This window comes from Dermacentor variabilis, chromosome 1, assembly GCF_050947875.1.
Source record: "Dermacentor variabilis isolate Ectoservices chromosome 1, ASM5094787v1, whole genome shotgun sequence".
In the NCBI taxonomy this organism is placed as follows: Eukaryota; Metazoa; Arthropoda; class Arachnida; order Ixodida; family Ixodidae; genus Dermacentor; species Dermacentor variabilis.
The window spans coordinates 119344221-119363577 of NC_134568.1; the positions used below are offsets into that span (position 1 = coordinate 119344221).

General features: G+C 44.6%; 1 protein-coding gene across 1 annotated transcript in view; it reads right to left on the reverse strand.

The window, feature by feature from the left end:
* The window catches only part of LOC142583780 (arylsulfatase B-like), an 85944-nt gene that overhangs the window by 17265 nt on the left and 49322 nt on the right, over positions 1-19357 (reverse strand). Inside the window, exons 2-4 of the mRNA XM_075694239.1 lie at positions 12653-12812; positions 3949-4061; positions 1675-1791 (exon numbers count right to left, since the gene is read on the reverse strand). Coding sequence (XP_075550354.1) covers positions 1675-1791; positions 3949-4061; positions 12653-12812 — 390 coding nt within the window. The remainder of the gene's footprint in view (positions 1-1674; positions 1792-3948; positions 4062-12652; positions 12813-19357) is intronic.

A 19357-nucleotide genomic window follows, 5' to 3' on the forward strand; every position in this document is an offset into this window, starting at 1 on the left:
CAGACGCTGCGTCAGCCGACGTCCTTGGAGATATATTTTGTGTCAAGGATATTTGACCCCATGCAGCAGCGCGTAAAACGAAGCATATCCGAACTGTTCCCGATCAGCGCGAAGGCCCACGGCAGAAACTAGCGCTGTAGAGACTCTTTTTCTTGTGCGTTTTAAACAGGCGTAGACAGTTGGCGCTGTGTCTGTCACTTGTTCCGCTCGCGTCTCTCAAATTTATTGTCGCGCGATGATCTATTGCTAACAGAGCCCTCTTATTGTGGTCAGATCGCTTATCAATCCCGATTTCCCGCACCCTCGATGTATAGCAGGACAGCCATCGTAGCGAAGCAAAGCGCGTCTTTCAAAGAACGTAGCTTCTTACTGAAGGCGGCGCACTATTATATGCAGTGTATACCATCTTTATAGCGACACCATGTTTTCCTGGTGTCGCGGTGTGAAGGAACAACAACACCGAAGAGGTGCACCGCAATCCCTTGCACTTCCTGAACTAGTTCAAGAGGCGCCGCAATTATGCACATTTGATTCAGTTGCGACGTGGCTGCACATGTTGCGCTGTCATTCGCTTCACACGGTGCACGCACCACGCCTATTCAGAACGCCCTGCACTTCCGGCAAGTGTGCCGATGGACTCGTGCAGGGGATGTCGGGCTCGCTCCGAACGAGCTCGAAACTGGTCTGAAATATAGTTCACGAAGTGCAGCCGAATCGAATAACTCTCGATTGATCGGTGCGTGTTTTTGCACGTCCGAAGATAACACTGGAATCATGAGAGACGCCGAACAGCGCAGGGCTCCAGACTAAAGTTGACCGCCTGGGACTTTTGCGCGTGCACCTATAAATCTAAGCACACGAGCATTTTTGCGTTCAGTCCTTATCGTCCGCCGCGGACTGGAATCAGAGCCGCGACCCCGTCGTGCTCGGCAGCAGAACGCCACTGAGCCACCGCGGCGGGTCTGAACGCTTGGAGCCTCAACATCACACAAAGTGAGGCATTTACAATAAAATGAGTACGTCGAGAAGCCACACGCCACGCTTATAGCGTTCATGCATGCGGGTGCCAATGGAAGGTACACTTGAGTGACGTCACGGCTTCACGCGTACAGGCCTTGGCCGTGTCTGCAGGTGCCCGTGTGTTGTTGTTGAACCACTATATTATAATGACCTGTGTGTTGCTATTGGAGCACTATGAATAAAAAAGATGACAGGGTTTTACTTGTCAAAGCCACGATTTGATTATGAGGCGCGCCGTAGTTGGGGACTACTCCGGAATAATTTGGACCACCTGGGGTTCTTTAACGTGCGGCCAAATTTAAGTACACGGGTGTTTTCGCATTTCGCCCCCATCGAAATGCGGCCGCCGTGGCCGGGATTCAATCCGGCGACCCCGTGCAAAGCAATTTACATAATTCATAGTAAGCAACCAAGGCGGTTAGGACCTCTATACAGGGTGTCCCACGTGACTTCAGCCGAACATTAAAAATATGCGAATGCCACCTATAGCTGGACAGAACGATGGTAATGTTGGACAGAGACTGAGACTGGACTGAGAACACAGTCCTCAGCATTCGCATGTTTTTAAATTCTGGTTAAAGTTAGCCGGGACGCCCTATCAGTACAAATGTCCGAAATGTAAGCGTCCACGGAACGGCCCGCAAATAATCTCACCCCGAGATAGATCTTCTCGTGCTTGTAGTAGTCGATGTAGGCGCCCCAGAAGCCCACATGCCGTTCGAACCCTCGCATTGTGGGAGTGTACTCCTTTTTGAAGAAACCGATGTGCCACTGAAATAAATGGTATGTTGATCATATCCAGGGTCGCATATATAACGAGCGAGTATATATATATATCGCCCGTCTCTTCCTCTTAATTATTTTTCAGACATTTTTTTTATTTTACTTTAAAAGTCCCTCACCAAGTTTGAGCACTGTTAACCGACAAGCGCGAAGCGTAAATCACGCGGTGTAGATCGGGGTTGCAAACATTACAGTGATGTACTGTACACCGAGAAAACAGCTGAAGATTCAAGCAAAACCCCGCACGCTCTTACATTGCGATAGCAATTGTATGAACACTTGAGGTGAATTTCCGCCGTCGGCGTCACCGTGACGTTCTATAATGTCCAAGTGCGATAACGTCGCGGCCGCGCGCCATATGCTGTAGGTGCAAGCGAAAGCTTGCAAGGGCGAGGCGAAAAGGATGGTAGCTTGATGCGGCTGTCTTCTCGCGTTCGCAAGGGAGGAAGGCGGGAGAGTGCGCGCCGTATTCTCACGCGCGCGAAGGAGGAGCCGGCAGATATCTCCTCTTCTGCTCCAGCTGCGGCGGCTGAACGCGGCCGCGCGTTTCCTATCTTGGAGGCAACCTGCGCTGGGTTCGAAGGCTAGCCGACCTGAGCTAGCTGATGGCTTCGTGTGCGCTGTGTTCTCGCGCACCTACAGTTCGTGTTGAAGCGAGAGGCAGCAAGAAGGGAAATTCGCTCGCCGCTGCTGCCGCTCTTCATCGCGCCAGCGTTCTCACAGCGAGTGTCTGCGGTCATTGAGTGAGGTCGCGCGTGATAACGTGCTTGTTCATTTATTTAGTAAGAGAATTCTTACGGCGGTTCATACAGCTGATAAAACGATTAATCTTAATTAGTTCGTATAGCTGTCTAAAAATTTGCTATCGCAACCAATGCTTCGCCTGTCGGGCAAATTTGACTTTTTTACTTGAAGGAGCCACTCGGCCTGCGAGCGAGTGGTTATGGAAATGCGCCGCTCACCAAGAAATGAGACAAAAGAAAGGCAGGGTTCGCGTGTGTCGCGAAGGAAGTACACTCTTAGACAAAATTACACCCTTGGGTCGTATCTAGCCACACAACGATAATCGTCATCTGTCTTGTCCGCATTTCCTTTCTTAAATGCTGTTAGCCCGTTACTGCCAAGTCACGAACGGCATGCGCGTTATCGGCATTACAGAGCATTCTAGACAGGAAAGTAGCGAGCGCAGCGTTTTCAAGAAGGAAACGCAAGCAAGACAGATGACGATTATCGTTGCGTGGCAAGATACACGACCTAAAGGCTGTACATTTGTTTAATAGTGTGGGCCCTCAGCTTCGATATGAGAGACGATTAAGGTCGAAGTAATGCGAGAGAGCCTCTGGTGCACAGAGAGCGATCGCTTCCTCACATCATTGCTTTTGACACCTCATTTGCTTCTATCTTGACTACTAATGTACCTTTTTTTTAGAAAGCTCTTGTGGCATAACGCTCCCTGGATTATCCTTAATTTACAACTCCCAGTATGAAACCAAAATTTCCGACGGGGTCTGCATTGTGAGGGGTCCTTTAGGATTGCCTTTAGTAGATAGCGCAGTTCCGCCTTTCCGGGTGATTTGGTAAGGTAGCCATTGTTTGTACCGTGCAATTGCTGTTGTTGCCGTAAATTACTTGCTGTTTGCGGGATGGGAGTGCCTTAGATTTTAGGGCTTTTTTTTTCTTTCCACCCCGGTAATAGCACTAGTGGGGCTGACAGTATAAATTAATTTAAAAAATATTGACAAATGAAAATTTCAGTATTCAGCTTTCTAAATATGTTCACTAATTATACTCTTAGTTATCAATTTTAGGGTACATGTTGCAATTGCAGAATTTAAGTTAGGTGGTAATGTATTAAGTCGTACCCATCTAGCATAAATCCTGACGGTTCTAAACAGTCTCGAGATATCCGCCTCCAAGATGTGTTACCGCATACAGTGGATCTCCTACTTAGTTTTGTCCCGCAGGACAACAGTAAGGTAGGAGGCTTTTGGGAAATTATTAATTAACTCACTCCAAGCAGAAAAAAAAGCGATCAATTTCTAGAAATGGCCATCGTAGCCATGTGCGAACAAAAATAAATGCAGAAATATCTCCAAGTTTCAAGCTCGACACTTCTGTGACGCTATAGTTTGTTTCAGTTAATACCTTTCCCAGGTGATGAGTGACATATCCGAGGTCTGTCAACCACTGGGGCAACAGTGTAGCCGAAAGTGGAAGCCCCCTCGGTTCCTCGTTGTAGATGACTGAATGCTGTAATCCTGCAAGAAAGTTGCAAGCCCGGGATACATTCATTCATTTATCATCTTTACCGACAGTCATGTATACCAAAACTATACTCAGTATCAACCTATGTGCTGAGGTACCTTAAGAAGGTACTTGTAGGCCCTTTCTTTTGAACTCCATTGAGAAAGTTGGTTTTGATGCGAAACATGCAGGGTGTCTTTTTTTTTAAGACAAGCTCTTCTTTGGCGACTTCACACAGGTTTGGTGTGGTGGTATCTGTGTATCTGACCTTTTCGTCAAACAACGGCCCTTTCGCGCCTCCAGAGTGTCCTAGCGAGTCCCAAAAGATACCGAAATGCAGGTCTCAACGCGACAACAAGAAAAAATTACTCGCAAGATGATAAAATTAACGACACTGGCGTAATTAGCGTCAATATAGTCGAAAAATGAACAAGATTGCACCATAGACTATACTATCACCGGGATTGGCACACCTCGACTCTTGGTAAAATAAATGATAAAGGCGTGTCAATAAAGTTCACGCAATAACGTCGACGTACATGCGCGTAAGAAAGCGAATGAAAAATTTCGATGCGAGTAAAAAAAAAAATAGAGGGCCCGAAAAAAAAAAACGTAATGTCTAATAATAAAAAAGTTTATTTCACCACCACAATATACATGGTGGCCGGGGGCCCATAGTAAAAGCTGCCTCTTGTACAGCTTCACTTGGCCATGGACACCCGGTCGCAAACTTTGGCCGCAAATAACAGTGGGCAACACTTTCAAATTACAGTACATATGAGTTATACAATAGCACATATGATCGTGACAGGTACTTCCCGCGTGAAAGAATAAATGACATACATAAAGCAACGAAGAGAACAATGCAGTAATTTGCTTTATAGATACAATGGAATGTCAGTCAGTCCGTCAGTAAAAAATATTCTCACAGCTTCTTGGACGAGGTGGTCTCTAGGGCAATATTGTTTTAACAAAGGGCATTTAGAAGACGTGGTAGTATATTTTCAAGTGCTTGGTAGTCATATGTTGTTCTGTATATTCTAATATGCCACTGATCGACATTTCTAGTGTGTGTACTTTGTAGCTTTGTTCAGTGTTAGACAGTTCACGAAAAAAAAATGTATTATTAGTAATCTAGCGCTTCAAAGCGTGGCGTAAACGAAAGTTTTACAGTTTAGCCATCTTATGTATTCTATATTTAAGAAAAAGTCCTTGCGTGTGGAATGCCCTAGGAACATTTTCTATTATTCGCAGAAAGCATTTCTGCAATATGAGCAACTTTTTGATGTTTTCTTCTGACGTTTTCTCCCACACTAAATTACTATAATTGAGGCGAGAATTAAAGAGCGAATGATACACTACCAGCATTGCTCTTGGTGGCAGTAGTTGACGACATCGACAAAGTAAACCTAAAATTTTGCGGCAGTTTGCTGGCAATAAAGTAGATATGGTCATTTCTGGTCATTTTTTAATTGAACACCCAGTTTTCTTTCAATGTAGGTACTACATTTAAATGAACACTATTGAAGCAAATGTCTTTTGTTAGTGTGACTTTCTTATGTTTTGCTCTAAAGATGATTGATTTTGTTTTCACGACATTAATCTATAAACCACTCTTTTTGTGTCCATTCGTATAAAATTTAGAGGGCAGAATTCACACTATATACTAAAGCATTTACTTCAATTCCTGAAAAAAAAAAGCATTCTCGTCTCGTCAGCATATACTATATACTTTGCAGGTGTAAACATCGGGTAATGCAGGGGTAAAATGCAGGAGTAATCATGCGGGGGTGAGGTCGCAGCTTGGCTGTGATTCCTTATGTGGGACCGTACAAGAGATCATGCGTTACCTCGGCAGCCATAAAGATCAAGTTTTCGGATTAGTAATGCATGATTAAACAAATCAAACGCTTTTGTAAAATCTACGAAGATGCCGACAACTATTTTATTTTGATCAAGGTGTTTTATTATGTACTCTTTTTGATCCAATAACGCCTGCTACATAGAACGATGCCTACGAAATCCATAGTGCGAATCAATTATAATATGTTGTTCCTTCTAGAACTTTGCAAAGCGTCTGTGAATTAGTTGTGAATTAGTCCTCTGAATAATTTCCTAGGTCATTTTGTGACCTTTTTTATATATGACAGAGACGCGTGCAATCAGCATTTTAGACGGAAAGATGGCATCAGCAGTGCACAAATTAAAGATATGCGTGTGGTATGGAATCAGGATATCAAGGGCAAACTTAATAGGTTTTAATTGCATTCCGTGAATGTCTACACTTATAGTATTGTTAAGCTCCTGGAACACCTGTAGTAGTTCATGTTCTTCAACGGGGTCGAGAAATATGGTTTCACTGCTTAAATGAATATTGCTAAGGGCGTTATGCACGCATGGCGGGCTTGAAACGTCAACTAAATGTTGGCTGAATTTGTTTACTAATTGTTGTCCTGATATCACAACCCCATTTTGCCTGATAACACTAATTTCATTATGAGTATTGGTGAGAGAAAAGAGACTGCTTAATTTTTTTCTACGTTATCTTCATCCTACCTCTAGTAGAACCAAACTTGTGAGCAAAGTGCGCCTTTTTTCTCGATCAAGTTCTTTATTCAGGTGATTACGGCAGATTTTGATAGCCTTCAGCACACTGATTTCTTTTGTTTTGATAAATTTCTAATAAAGTTTATGCTTCTGGTTAATTTTATTCATCAGGTCAGTCGTGATCTACGGTTTGCGGGTACGGTGATTGCGCTTTGCTGTTTTTATAGGAAAACTTTCTTTATAAACACTTTTAATGATGCCTATAAAATGTCATACGGTTTGTTCGGGTCAGTTTCGGGAAGCGTACAAGCCCAATCAACATCTTCTAACGTGCTCCTAAATTTAAGGAGATTCTCGGTGTTAATAATACGAAAACACACCCTTAAATCATTAAGCTTTTTCCTTGTGTGTTTAATACAGAGGAATATGGGTAAGTGGTAAATGATATAAGAAAAAAATTGTACCAGCTTTAAGACTGTCAGTTTCAAAATTCGTCACGAACACGTCTAGTAATGACGAGCAGGAAGATGTAATGCGCGTTGGTAAATTAATAACATTGGAGAGTCAGTTTACTTTCAGTAAAATGCCAAGATGTTTAGCATGAGTATCTGACACTAATAAATTATTGTTTACATCACCACCAAACAGCAGCTTTAAACAGTTATTAACATAGGAGAACAGTAATTTAACAAAACGAAAGACATTGGAAAACCAACCCTGAGGTGGACGATAACACACTACAAAAATCACATTATCGACACAAGTGGGCAAAATTTCATAATCATATGTAGATGTAGGGAACATGGGTAGTAATTCAGGCTGCCATGCCTTCTTAAACAAAACACACACACTACCACAGCGGTCAGAAGCACGGTATACAAAGAACGTTTGGTAACTGTTTAACCGAGTAACGTCTATTTCACTGGTGCACCAGGTTTCAGAGATCATAACGACATCAAACGACTCGTTGCAGCTTTGAAGTAAAACTGATAGCTGACAATGTAACGAAAAAAAAATAATGCAAAAAATATCATGCAATTACGCACATGGCTTCATGTTTAATGCCCCAGTTTCAGTATATATGAATACATATACCATGTATGTCGACCTTGCCTCCTTTCACGTCGACATTGGTTAACACGTATATTTAGACTATACAAATTTTAAAAAGGGCTATGAGCATAGTGAACCTGGTCTTTTTGCAGAACACTTCCTAGACGAGGTGGACATAATTTGCCGCTAATAAAATGAGTTTTGAAAGACTAATCAACAAAAAAAGAGTTAATATCCTTTTTATTATACCTTTGGGGGTAGTTGTTTATTATCAATTAGGAGGCAGTAACAATTTAATGTACCTCCATTTTATAAAGATCATGAAAATTGCACTTAATATGAGGTATTAATTATCAAATTTCAAAGCTCAATCCAGGCAATATCGAAAATTATTTCAGCTGGCTTTAGGTTCTAGTCGGTTTTATGCGGACTACGTATATTGGGACATGTCCTTATTTATCTTACCCGACTTCAAGTCCGACTTTTTTGTTGTTGTTACCTCTCTTTTGTTCAGCACCATCTTGTTCTCATTTTTAGTATGTATCTGTTCTATGCGAAAGCAGTAGTTGGTACCGCTTAAAGGTGCCAAAATATCCTAAGTATGCTGTAATTATAATAACATTACACTACTAAAATATACGCACCCTTTCGCTAGTACTAAGCACTTTAGTGATTAGCTAAAAAAAAAGCTTTTTGTCGCCTTGAACTCGATGACATACGCATAGCGCTGTCTCGCGCACGAGATACCTTCAGTCGATACGCACAGATACGCATTTGTTAATACGCAAGGTCCGCGCTGGAGCCGCACTGACAGAGTGGTGAACCATAGACGGAGAACAGGATAGCCGTAATTATATACGTCTGATATGCAAGCGGCAGAAGACAAAACTTCTTCAACAACGTTGCAGGTTGTGTGCAGTGCATGCACTGCTGGGGTCGGCCCAACCACTCGGCATCTCCTCTCGGATTGCAATGGCCTGCCGAGCAAGAGCACCGAACATTTACATCCCCGAACCACCTCACCTAGAGAGTGAACAGCTCCCAGGAACGACGTGAATGCCAGAGAGACGCTAGTCAATGTCCTTGTGGGAATTCGCGTGTTCCGCTGGCGTAGACCGCCGAATGGGAAGTGCATGCTTCTCTTTGTTCCTCTCTTTCTTTACCCCCCTCTCATGCTGAGGCCATAGTGTGATCAGTTTCGATGTAGGAAATCATTCAATCAGTCATACCCCAAACAACACTCCAACCTCGAAGGTCACGAACTCACAAGATGTTCGCGTCCACGCTCTTCCATCTGCTTCTTAAAGCGGACAACTGGGATAGTCGGAAAGCCGACATTTCATGCATTTCCAGCGCTTAAAAGAAATAGGAATAAGTCGACAGTGACTTGAGCACACGCTAAAGAGGATGAGGGCGAAAGCGTGCGCGCTCACTAGACATTAATTAAATTACTTGACATTCTCATCCGAATCTGTTGTTACTTCTTATTACTTGTTTTCTCCCATGAAAAGTCGTGGGTTAGGGTCCCTTAATTAACCGTATCTCAATTAACTGTGCCTTAATCAAGTTCTCCATAATTAGCACCAAAGGTTGGGGGCTCGACTGCCACCAATGATCGTGGGTTCGAGGGCCTTCGTTAAGTTTGCCTTAATTAAATCCAAAGGTCGTGGCTTCGGCTCCCACCAATGGTCGTGGGTTCGAGTGACTTAACGAACTTTGCCTTAACACTAAAGGTCGTCGTTTCGACTCCCACCAACGGTTGTAGGTGGCACCATCAATTTTGGTACCACTGAATTTTGGTGCCACAACGCCGGACGGTCAATTTTTCGATAACGCCGGACTACGGATTTTTCAACCCATGAGGCACTTAAGAGGAAGCTTTAGCTCGGGTGCTCCTAAGTACATGTAAAAGGAGAATTCGTTTTTCTGGGCAACCACTTCACCAAATTCGATGAGATTTGTTGCATTTAAAAGAAAAACTTAAAATCTAGTGACTGCTGTTTTCGAATTTTTTATTTAGGTCGCACAGTTTTTATTAAAAATTGGCAAACATCGAAAATTTTCAAAAAACGATACTATCAAGTGTACAACTCTGTAACTCAGCAACGAAAAATTATAATACAATTCTGTGAATTGCATCTAATAGAACATCTAAAGCGGACAAAATTGATATGTTAGACATGAATCTAAAGAAATTTTGTAATATGGAAATACAGCTTTTGCAGAACCCTTGTAAACAACGTAACAAATCCGCGTAATATGTAAAATGACATCGAATTTGTCCGATTTCAATGATCTAATGGATGCCGATTACAGAACCACGATATCTGTTCTTGGTGCGGAGCTATGCGTTTGTAAACTTCATGCTTCTATTTTTTTCGAACTTTCGCATTTAAAAATTCTTGCAAGAAAATTCATGTCCTAAATATAAATTCTGCTTCCAACAGTCACTAGAATTTAACTTTGTCTCTCAAATGCAATAAATTTGATTAAAATCGGTCCAGGGGTTATCTCGGAAAAACGTTTTTGCGTTTTACATGTATTTCAACAGGCCGCGTCGGAATTGCGCCCGAGCTAAAGCTTCCTCTTAAGGCTTTCGCCTTCAAAAATTAGAGAAGAGGAAAGACGCAAGGACAGGTAGGACGCTGGTCTTCAACTAAATCTAGTACATGAAAAGGTGCAAGTATACACCGTACACATTCACTGATCATGCGCCAACAGACGGCGGAACATGAATTGTAGCGGATGCTTGAAGCCCCTTTTCAAAGATGCATGGCTTGCCATCGGTCATACCATGCTGAATACACCAGTTCTCGTCCGAAAGGTGCATGGCAGACAGGTTTTGATACAGGTAATCGTGTCGTATCATTTACAGAGCGATAAAAGCTGTTCTGATACATTCATCATTTTCTTTTTGAATGCAAAAGGTTCAAGAATCAGACGACACGTTTCATCCTTGTACCTGCCTAGAACACGTGTGCTGTTAAATATTGGTGCGCAGTGGCATCGTTTACAATGGCACGCTAAGTGACCGGATCCCGCTATAGCGCCCGGACTTGCACACGGTATTCTCCCAATCTGTCAACGCAACGACCGGTCTGGTCGATGCAGCATTTGACACATGACAGGGGGATGTAGTAAACGACCCCGGTACTACACGCAACGAAAGGGATAGCGTGCTTCTTCGTGCAGGCAGGACCTTTGTGCCCTCGGTCGTTCACTGCTCGGCACACTCGAGCCAGCTTTTCTAGCGCTGAAAGCAGCACAGGGACAGCACATTTGGCAGCCGTGCTTTTTAAGCGGTGCGACAGGTGCATGGCGCACATAAGGCACAACAACCGGTCACTTAACCGGCCGAGTCCGGACGCCTTTTGCTTTTGATCCTCGGCAGTTGATCTCCTCGAGGAGGCTTTCTAGCACGAGGCGATTATCTGTTGGGGGAAACCCGCCTTGCTAAGATGTTTGGCTTGTGCTTGCGAGCTCGTTGCCAGCTCGGGTTCGCGCGACCTATTCAGAGCTGAGCGCAAGTAGTTGGCAGCTATGCCACGCTTAACCACCTTTGAGTGAGCCGAATCGTAATTTAAGATACCATTTTTGATCTTGGTTGATAGTTCCAGCAAACGTGTTCTTTGAGAAAAAGACAGTGGTAAATGAACTGCAGGCAGTCGTCGACAGGCATCTCATTAGTAAAATTCAAACCTGGTGCAGATCGCTCGAATACTTCAAGAACACTATTGTGAATTGTCTGAATGTCCTAGGAGCCCCCAATTTAGAAACAAGCAGGTAGTCGTTGAAATATCTAAAAATTCTTAGCACTTTTGATTGATCACACAGGGACTTTATGCGCTTGCCGCGTTGAGCTAAATATAGATAACATAGAAACGGCGCAACACAGGAACCAATACAGACACCGTTCATTTTGAAGAAAAGGTTCCTCGTTAAAAGCGATAAAGATAGAAGATAGATAAAAATTAATCATCTCAAAGTAGCTGTCAATAGATAAACCAGTAGAGTTCGCAAAAGATATGGGGTCAGATTTTTCGATAAAGGTTCTCACAGCTCTGAGCAAATCAGGTTTCGGAACAGAATAAAACAAGTCAACCACATTAATTGAAAAGGCGGATAGGGCTCCGTAATGTCATTGCGCGCAAAGAAATCAATCACACAATTAGAGTTGTGCTCCAAGAAAGGATTTTACACGCGAAAAACATGCAGCCGATTCAGGCCCCCCGTAGTTGCTTTGTGGCTATGGTGTTGGGCTGCTACGAACGAGGTCGCGGTATCGAATCCAGACCGCGGCGGCCGCATTTCGATGGAGGCGAAATGCGAAAACACCCATGTACTTTGATTTAGGTGCACGTTAAAGAACCCCAGGTGTTCCAAATTTCTGGAGTCCCCTACTACGGCGTGCCTCATAATCATGTCGTGGTTTTGGCACGTAAAACCCCCTAAAAACATACCGATTCAGGAGGAACCTAGAAAGGGCGCCTTGCCAGGACTCTCTTTCTGTAACTATTGCCCGCAGTGGAACATCTTCCTTGCACGTTCTGACAGAAAAAAAGACACTCAAAGCGTCTACCTTAGCGTTTGTTCTCAAGCGTTATACGCAGAGTTGTGAGGCTCATCTCGTCACATAAACGAAGCGCTTTTTCTTTCACTCTTGTCAAACAAAACTTCAGCTTTACCGAAACGTTTCTCAATCGCGTTGCGCGCTTTATCTAGGTACATTGCGTGTGGCATCACCACGTCTGTTGGTGCATGATCAGTGAATGTATGTATATACCTGCACCTTTTCATGTACTGCATTTAGTTGAAGACCAGCGTCTCCCCTGTCCTTGCGCCTTTCCTCCTCTCTTATTTCCCCCACTATTTCTTTTAAGCGCTGGAAATGCATCAAATGTCCATCTGGTGTTGCCGTGCATGTGTGCGTGAAAGTTCGCGCATAGTTCGCGTTGCCATGCACATGCGCACGTCACGGTGGGGGGGCCTGCCCCTGACCACATACCCATGTTAAGGGGGTAGCGGCCCGTGAGCAGCGCTGCCCTGGACGGCGTGCAGAGCGGCTGCGTGTAGTAGCGGCGCAGCCGGATCCCGTTCCAGGCAAGGGCGTCGATGTTTGGCGTGCGGATCTGCGGGCAGCCGTGGTAGCTCACGTCGTTCCAGCCCTGCGGACACACATACCCTGCGTCAAGGACGAGACCACTGGAACTGGTCAGCATGAGCGCGCCCAACGAGATCCGGACACGAAAACTTATCGCGAGCTACTGAGCTGCCGCCGGAGCTTCAAAACGCCGCGCTATATAACGTTCGTTTCTAAATTTGTTTTTCACGATCGTTATCAAAGGCACCGCGAAAGTTCCAAATTGTTAGAACCCTGTTCGTCAATTTATTTTATTTTATTTCGCCTGCCTATATAGCCCTACATGGGACAGCTTTTGACTTTTCTGTCAAAAGAAAAGACGTCGGACGAGCACGACCCTGCTAAGCGTGCGCAAGCAATTGTCTTCTTCACAGTCAGCAGCCTGTATATGAGCCTGTCCGCGTGACTGTCCATGTCTGAATGTCGCCATGCCGGTTAAGCGCGCCGCGGCCTGAGAACAGTTATATAGTGCCCATGTCCCAGCCATCAGGCTTATCAACGGTTACTCGTTATCCAGGTGACCTAAAGCGAAGCTTTATATAACCCTTGTATGCTGGCTCATATAACCATTGTATGCTGACCGACAAAGTAGTGCCAGTACGCGTACCTCTGTTCTGCATAACGAAAAATAAATTCCTACATAAAACCTGAACACATATGTCGGCTCACATGTATCTCTAAAACGCACCGACCTGTTAGTAGTTACAGCGCATTATGTAAACGCATTCCCTTATTTAATTGACTTTCGCTGATATAGCCATTCGGTATGTGCCCCTGGTTGTGTGACCAATCCTCCAAAATGGTATATACGTGCCACTTTGACACTGGAGGCACATAATTTTTACATGTGGCCAGATATGTGTGTGATGTCATGAATTGTAGCGATAATTGTTTGCATTTGCTGCTCTAGCTTGCCGTAAGACAGCAGGAAATATTGTCAGGTGAAATGTTCGCTCATTTACGAAATAAAGTGATTTTGTTATCGTGAAGATTTTGCTAACCAGGCGAGACGTTTCTGCAATCTGTGACGCCACATAAAATTTCCAGGTAACTTATCACGCTTTTACGCTATCCTATTTACGTATATGGTATGTTATGCCACGCTCCGCTCTCGGTTTAATATAAATCACCTATTTCGTAGCGCAATCTATAATTTGTCAAACTAGCTGAACTGAAAACTATCCGTAGTGTCCTTTCTTTTTTTCTTTTCAGAATGATCACCTTTGTGGATCCGGCACCAGCCGGCAAATGGCAAGGGCGTAACTTGCTCTAAGTTTGCACGAACTTTTTATCAAGTTAACGACAGCAATTAAGCCACGTAAAGCTGCTAGCTAGCACAAGGCCTTCACCTTTTCAGCCTCAACATCACGCCGGAAGGCCTATGGCTCACACATTTCAGTGAGGAATAAAGAGGTCATCGCTCACATGTGCCTCTTTCTCCCCTTCTTCCCTGATACTCCTTCTAATTGTCTGTTTTCAAAGAAGACGTATAAAAACAGGAAATCAGTCCACCATGAAATATTACAATACGACAAAGTGAAGCATAACGTGCACTTTACTAACATGAGATAAAATAAGAAGATAGGGAATTCCCGTCGACCGAAGGCCCCGAAGCATCGCTTCTTGTTTATAGACGTGTGCGGATATTCGCAGTTTAGAATACGAAACGAATAATCTTTGCTATTTGATTCGTAATCGATTCGAGAATTCACTATAAGAAATTGTCGAATATTCGTTTCTTTCGAATATTGGAGGCGCAAGAAAGAGAGAACGATGGAAGTCAGAGCTGTTCCGAATGATTCCCCTGTATGGACGTACGCACACCAAGTTTCATCCTAGACGCCAGCGCTCGTTTCTCCCCTGGAGGAAAGATTTCACCTCCAACGGGTGTAGGTTTCCGCCGCCGCTTCCCTTCACGGTCGCGCCTGCGTTCAGTTCGCGCTGCGCGGGAAACCTCTCTTGTTTGCGACGGCGCCTCTTCGGATGGCCATAAATTATGATTGTGTTGTTAACTCTCACGACAGCAATGTAAACACGAAAGGGTTGATGCCACCAGTGAAATTCTGCCGATTCACGAGAAAATGGTACGAAAAAGTCAGACGACAGACATGGGATTACTGCGGTGCGCCGAACGAAGTAAACAACTGGCAAACGAAGCGAGCTTGTTCATTGATCACTCCTGAGTGTATTACGGTTTTTATATGTAACCCACATGAATTGAATAATTACTCGGTACATAATCCTTTTATTCATATAAAAACTTTAAGTTGTTCGACCAGTGCTTGCCCTGTCTTATTTCTCTTGTTTCGTTTGTGTGTGCGCTGCCCAAGAATGGAAACTGCTTCTGTTGTATGCGCTAGCAGTGGCCGAAGTTCACCCGTGCCGAGAAATTGAATATGTGCACGATGCATTGAACATGACCGGAGTTCATTCCTGCATCACCACTGCACCGATCAATCGAGTTACTGGACGATACACGCCCGCGCCTTGGTCGCGCCGGCATTGCTGAAGCAGAAATGATTACTAATACTTTCGACTTCCGTCTCTTGAGCACTGTTAAAAAATGGCCAAGCTATTTACATTGCTGCCTCTATTCTATATTGTAGGGGACGTACTAGTTAAAGCTGTGCGCGCATGTCGTACTTGTGCTATGCAGTGATATATTTTGTTTATTTCCGCACAGAGTCGATGGAAGTCCGTTGTCGCCATCAGGGACAACACAGATTTGTAGCAAACATTTTATGAGAAACTGCAAAAATGACTTTAGCTCGTATGTGCCGCATCGTATGTGCCGACGATTTTTTCGGCGGCACATACGATGTCGTTTCCAATTACCTGCTCAGCGTCACTTACATGGCTAAGCAGACGCTGCCCTTTCGCCGCATTGCAGCCATAAAAATAATCGTCAAGCGTACCGATCTTCTTAAAGGCAAATAGAAGCGTGTACAGTCTGTTTCACACTTAGGGGAAATCTCGGAACGTATTGCACCGCGATGCGGCAAACAATGGCGTCGTGCGGCGGCAGTGCACGGATTTCATCGGTACTGCGCGAACTGAGCTGATATTCTTTACTGAACGTTGTGCGACGCCAAACTCTGAGCCTTCATTGGCGATTATGGAGTTCCACAAATTTCTTTTCTTTTGACAGCATGCTTCGTTTGTTCTTTCGAAAGGCCGGGGTATGAGCGCGTGCCACGTATATTTCTTCACTGTGTGTGCTACCGTAATAAGCAGCGACAAGACGCACCAAGATGTGCGCACAACGTGCTCAATCTTTATTTGACTAGAAAGGAAAACAAACCACTCAACAATGATAACTATGGGGGTCGAACACGAGGAAACAAACGGATACGATTAAAGGAATGTTTTAGGTTAAGACACGGAGTAAGACATATAGGAGGTGAAACTCCCGTCATCGCGAGTGAACGCGGGCGACCAGATAAAGTCACAATTGTTGCATGCGCCGACGCTACCGTATACAGTGGCGGCACCATGCGGCGCGTCGTAGAAGCCGCAGCGGAAAAAAAAAAGGTCAATGGTGGCTGCCCGGCCGCGCCCAAGGGCTGAACTGAGTGATTGCAAAAAAAAAAAAAAAAAAGCAGCGCCCGGCAGGCGGCTCGGCGGCTCCGCCAGCTCCGGCCACTCCGTGGTAGAAGTCAGGCGCGCGCGTCCGAACGGGAGCAACACGCTCAACCGGTTGCCCTGGCAACCGAAACGGCGGTAATTTCTTCCCATGCTGCCAGGTGCCGCCAGCATGAAAATATATCCGCGGGCTTGTGACCTTTACTGGTCGCCGCAAACAGCGGAGTTTCCACTCCTAAATATTTCTTGCTCCGTGGGTTAAGACAATGACCTGGAAGCAATTTTTCTCGACAATCAATCACTACACCAGACAGACCCTGCCCGCCGGCGGGGAATTGGACACGTCACGCTCCGAACTTCAGTTAGTATCTCGTCATGTCCCCAGCGGCAGCGATGACAGCGCTCATCCTGGAAGGCAGTGAAGTGTAGAATGACTTGATCAGGGATGTGTTCATTTGCAGCACGTCTCAGTCGCTGACGATGGTGGAACGAAGCCTATCTTCGGGCGACTGATTGACGGAATCGTGCGCCAGCGATACTTTCATCGAGCCCGAGACATTTTAAATGATGTTGGCGCCTGGGGATTGAGGCGGCCACTCCAAGAGAGTGACGACGCGCTCTTCCAGCAGCTCTTGCACAACACGAGCAGTGTGGATCGGCGGCCTATCGTGTTAGAATATATAGCCGCCTTCCAGAAACGGACCGTCAAGAATGTATGGAATCATTACGTCGTCTGTGACTGCCTGCACCTTTCAGCGATCAACTTACCTTCGAGGCGTATCAGTGGGCGTCACACAATGTGGACAGGCCGCCATTGGAATATGAACCTGGCAACGTTTAACGCTAGAACGTTATGTAGTCAGGCGAGTCTAGCAGTGCTATTGGAGGAATTAACAGGCAGTAAATGGGATATAATAGGGCTTAGTGAGGTTACGAGGACAAAAGAAGCATATACAGTGATAAAAAGTGGGCACGTCCTGTGCTACCGAGGTTCAGCGGAGAGACGAGAACTAGGAGTCGGATTCCTGATTAATAAGGATATAGCTGGTAACATACAGGAATTCTATAGCATTAACGAGAGGCTGGCAGGTCTTGTTGCGAAACTTAATAAGAGGTACAAAATGAAGGTTGTACAGGTCTATGCCCTTACATCCAGTCATGATGACAAGGAAGTCGAAAGCTTCTATGAAGACGTGGAATCGGCGATCGGTAGAGTGAAAACAAAATACACTATTCTGATGGGCGACTTCAATGCCAAGGTAGGCAAGAAGCAGGCTGGAGACAAGGCAGTGGGGGAATATGGCATAGGCACTAGGAATAGCAGGGGAGAGTTATTAGTAGAGTTTGCGGAACAGAATAATATGCGGATGATGAATACCTTCTTCCGCAAGCGGGTAGCCGAAAGTGGACGTGGAGGAGCCCGAACGGCGAGACTAGAGATGAAATAGACTTCATACTGTGCGCTAACCCTGGCATCATATACAAGATGAGGACGTACTCAGCAAGGTGCACTGCAGTGACCATAGGATGGTAAGACCTCGAATTAGCCTAGACTTGAGGAAGGAACGGAAGAAACTAGTACATAAGAAGCCGATCAATGAGTTAGCAGTAAGAGGGAAAATGGAGGAATTCCGGATCAAGCTACAGAACAGGTATTCAGCTTTAACTCAGGAAGAGGACCTTAGTGTTGAAGCAATGAACGACAATCTTATGGCCATCATTAAAGAGTCTGCAATAGAAGTCGGTGGTAACTTTGTTAGACAGGATACCAGTAAGCTATCGCAGGCGACGAAAGATCTGATTAAGAAACGCCAATGTATGAAAGCCTCTAACCCTACAGCTAGAATAGAACTGGCAGAACTTTCCAAGTTAATCAACAAGCGTAAAATAGCTGACATAAGGAAGTATAATATGGATAGAATTGAACATGCTCTCAGGAACGGAGGAAACCTAAAAGCAGTGAAGAAGAAACTAGGAATTGGCAAGAATCAGATGTATGCGTTAAGAGACAAAGCCGGCAATATCATTACTAATATGGATGAGATAGTTCAAGTGGCTGAGGAGTTCTATATAGATTTATGCAGTACCAGTGGCACCCACGACGATAATGGAAGAGAAATAGCCTAGAGGAATTTGGCATCCCACAAGTAACGCCGGTAGGAGTAAAGAAAGCTTTGGGAGCTATGCAAAGGGGGAAGGCAGCTGGGGAGGATCAGGTAACAGCAGATTTGTTGAAGGATGGTGGGCACATTGTTCTAGAAAAACTGGCCATCCTGTATGCGCAATGCCTCATGACCTCGAGCGTACCGGAATCTTGGAAGAACGCTAACATAATTCTAATCCATAAGAAAGGGGACGCCAAAGACTTGAAAAATTATAGACCGATCAGCTTACTGTCAGTTGCCTACAAACTATTTACTAAGGTAATCGCAAATAGAATCAGGAACACCTTAGACTTCTGTCAAGCAAAGGACCAGGCATGATTCCGTAAAGGCTACTCAACAATAGACCATATTCACACTATCAATCAGGTGATAGAGAAATGTGCGGAATATAACCAACCCTTATATATAGCTTTCATTGATTACGAGAAAGCGTTTGATTCTGTCGAAACCTCAGCAGTCATGGAGGCATTACGGAATCAGGGTGTAGACGAGCCGTATGTAAAAATACTGAAAGATATCTATAGCGACTCCACAGCCACCGTAGTCCTCCATAAAGAAAGCAACAAAATCCCAATAAAGAAAGGCGTCAGGCAGGGAGATACGATCGCTCCAATGCTTTTCACAGCGTGTTTACAGGAGGTATTCAGAGACCTGGATTGGGAAGAATTGGGGATAAAAGTTAATGGAGAATACCTTATTAACTTGCGATTCGCTGATGATATTACCTTGCTTAGTAACTCAGGGGCCCAATTGCAATGCATGCTCACTGACATGGAGAGGCAAAGCAGAAGAGTGGGTCTAAAAATTAATCTGCCGAAAACTA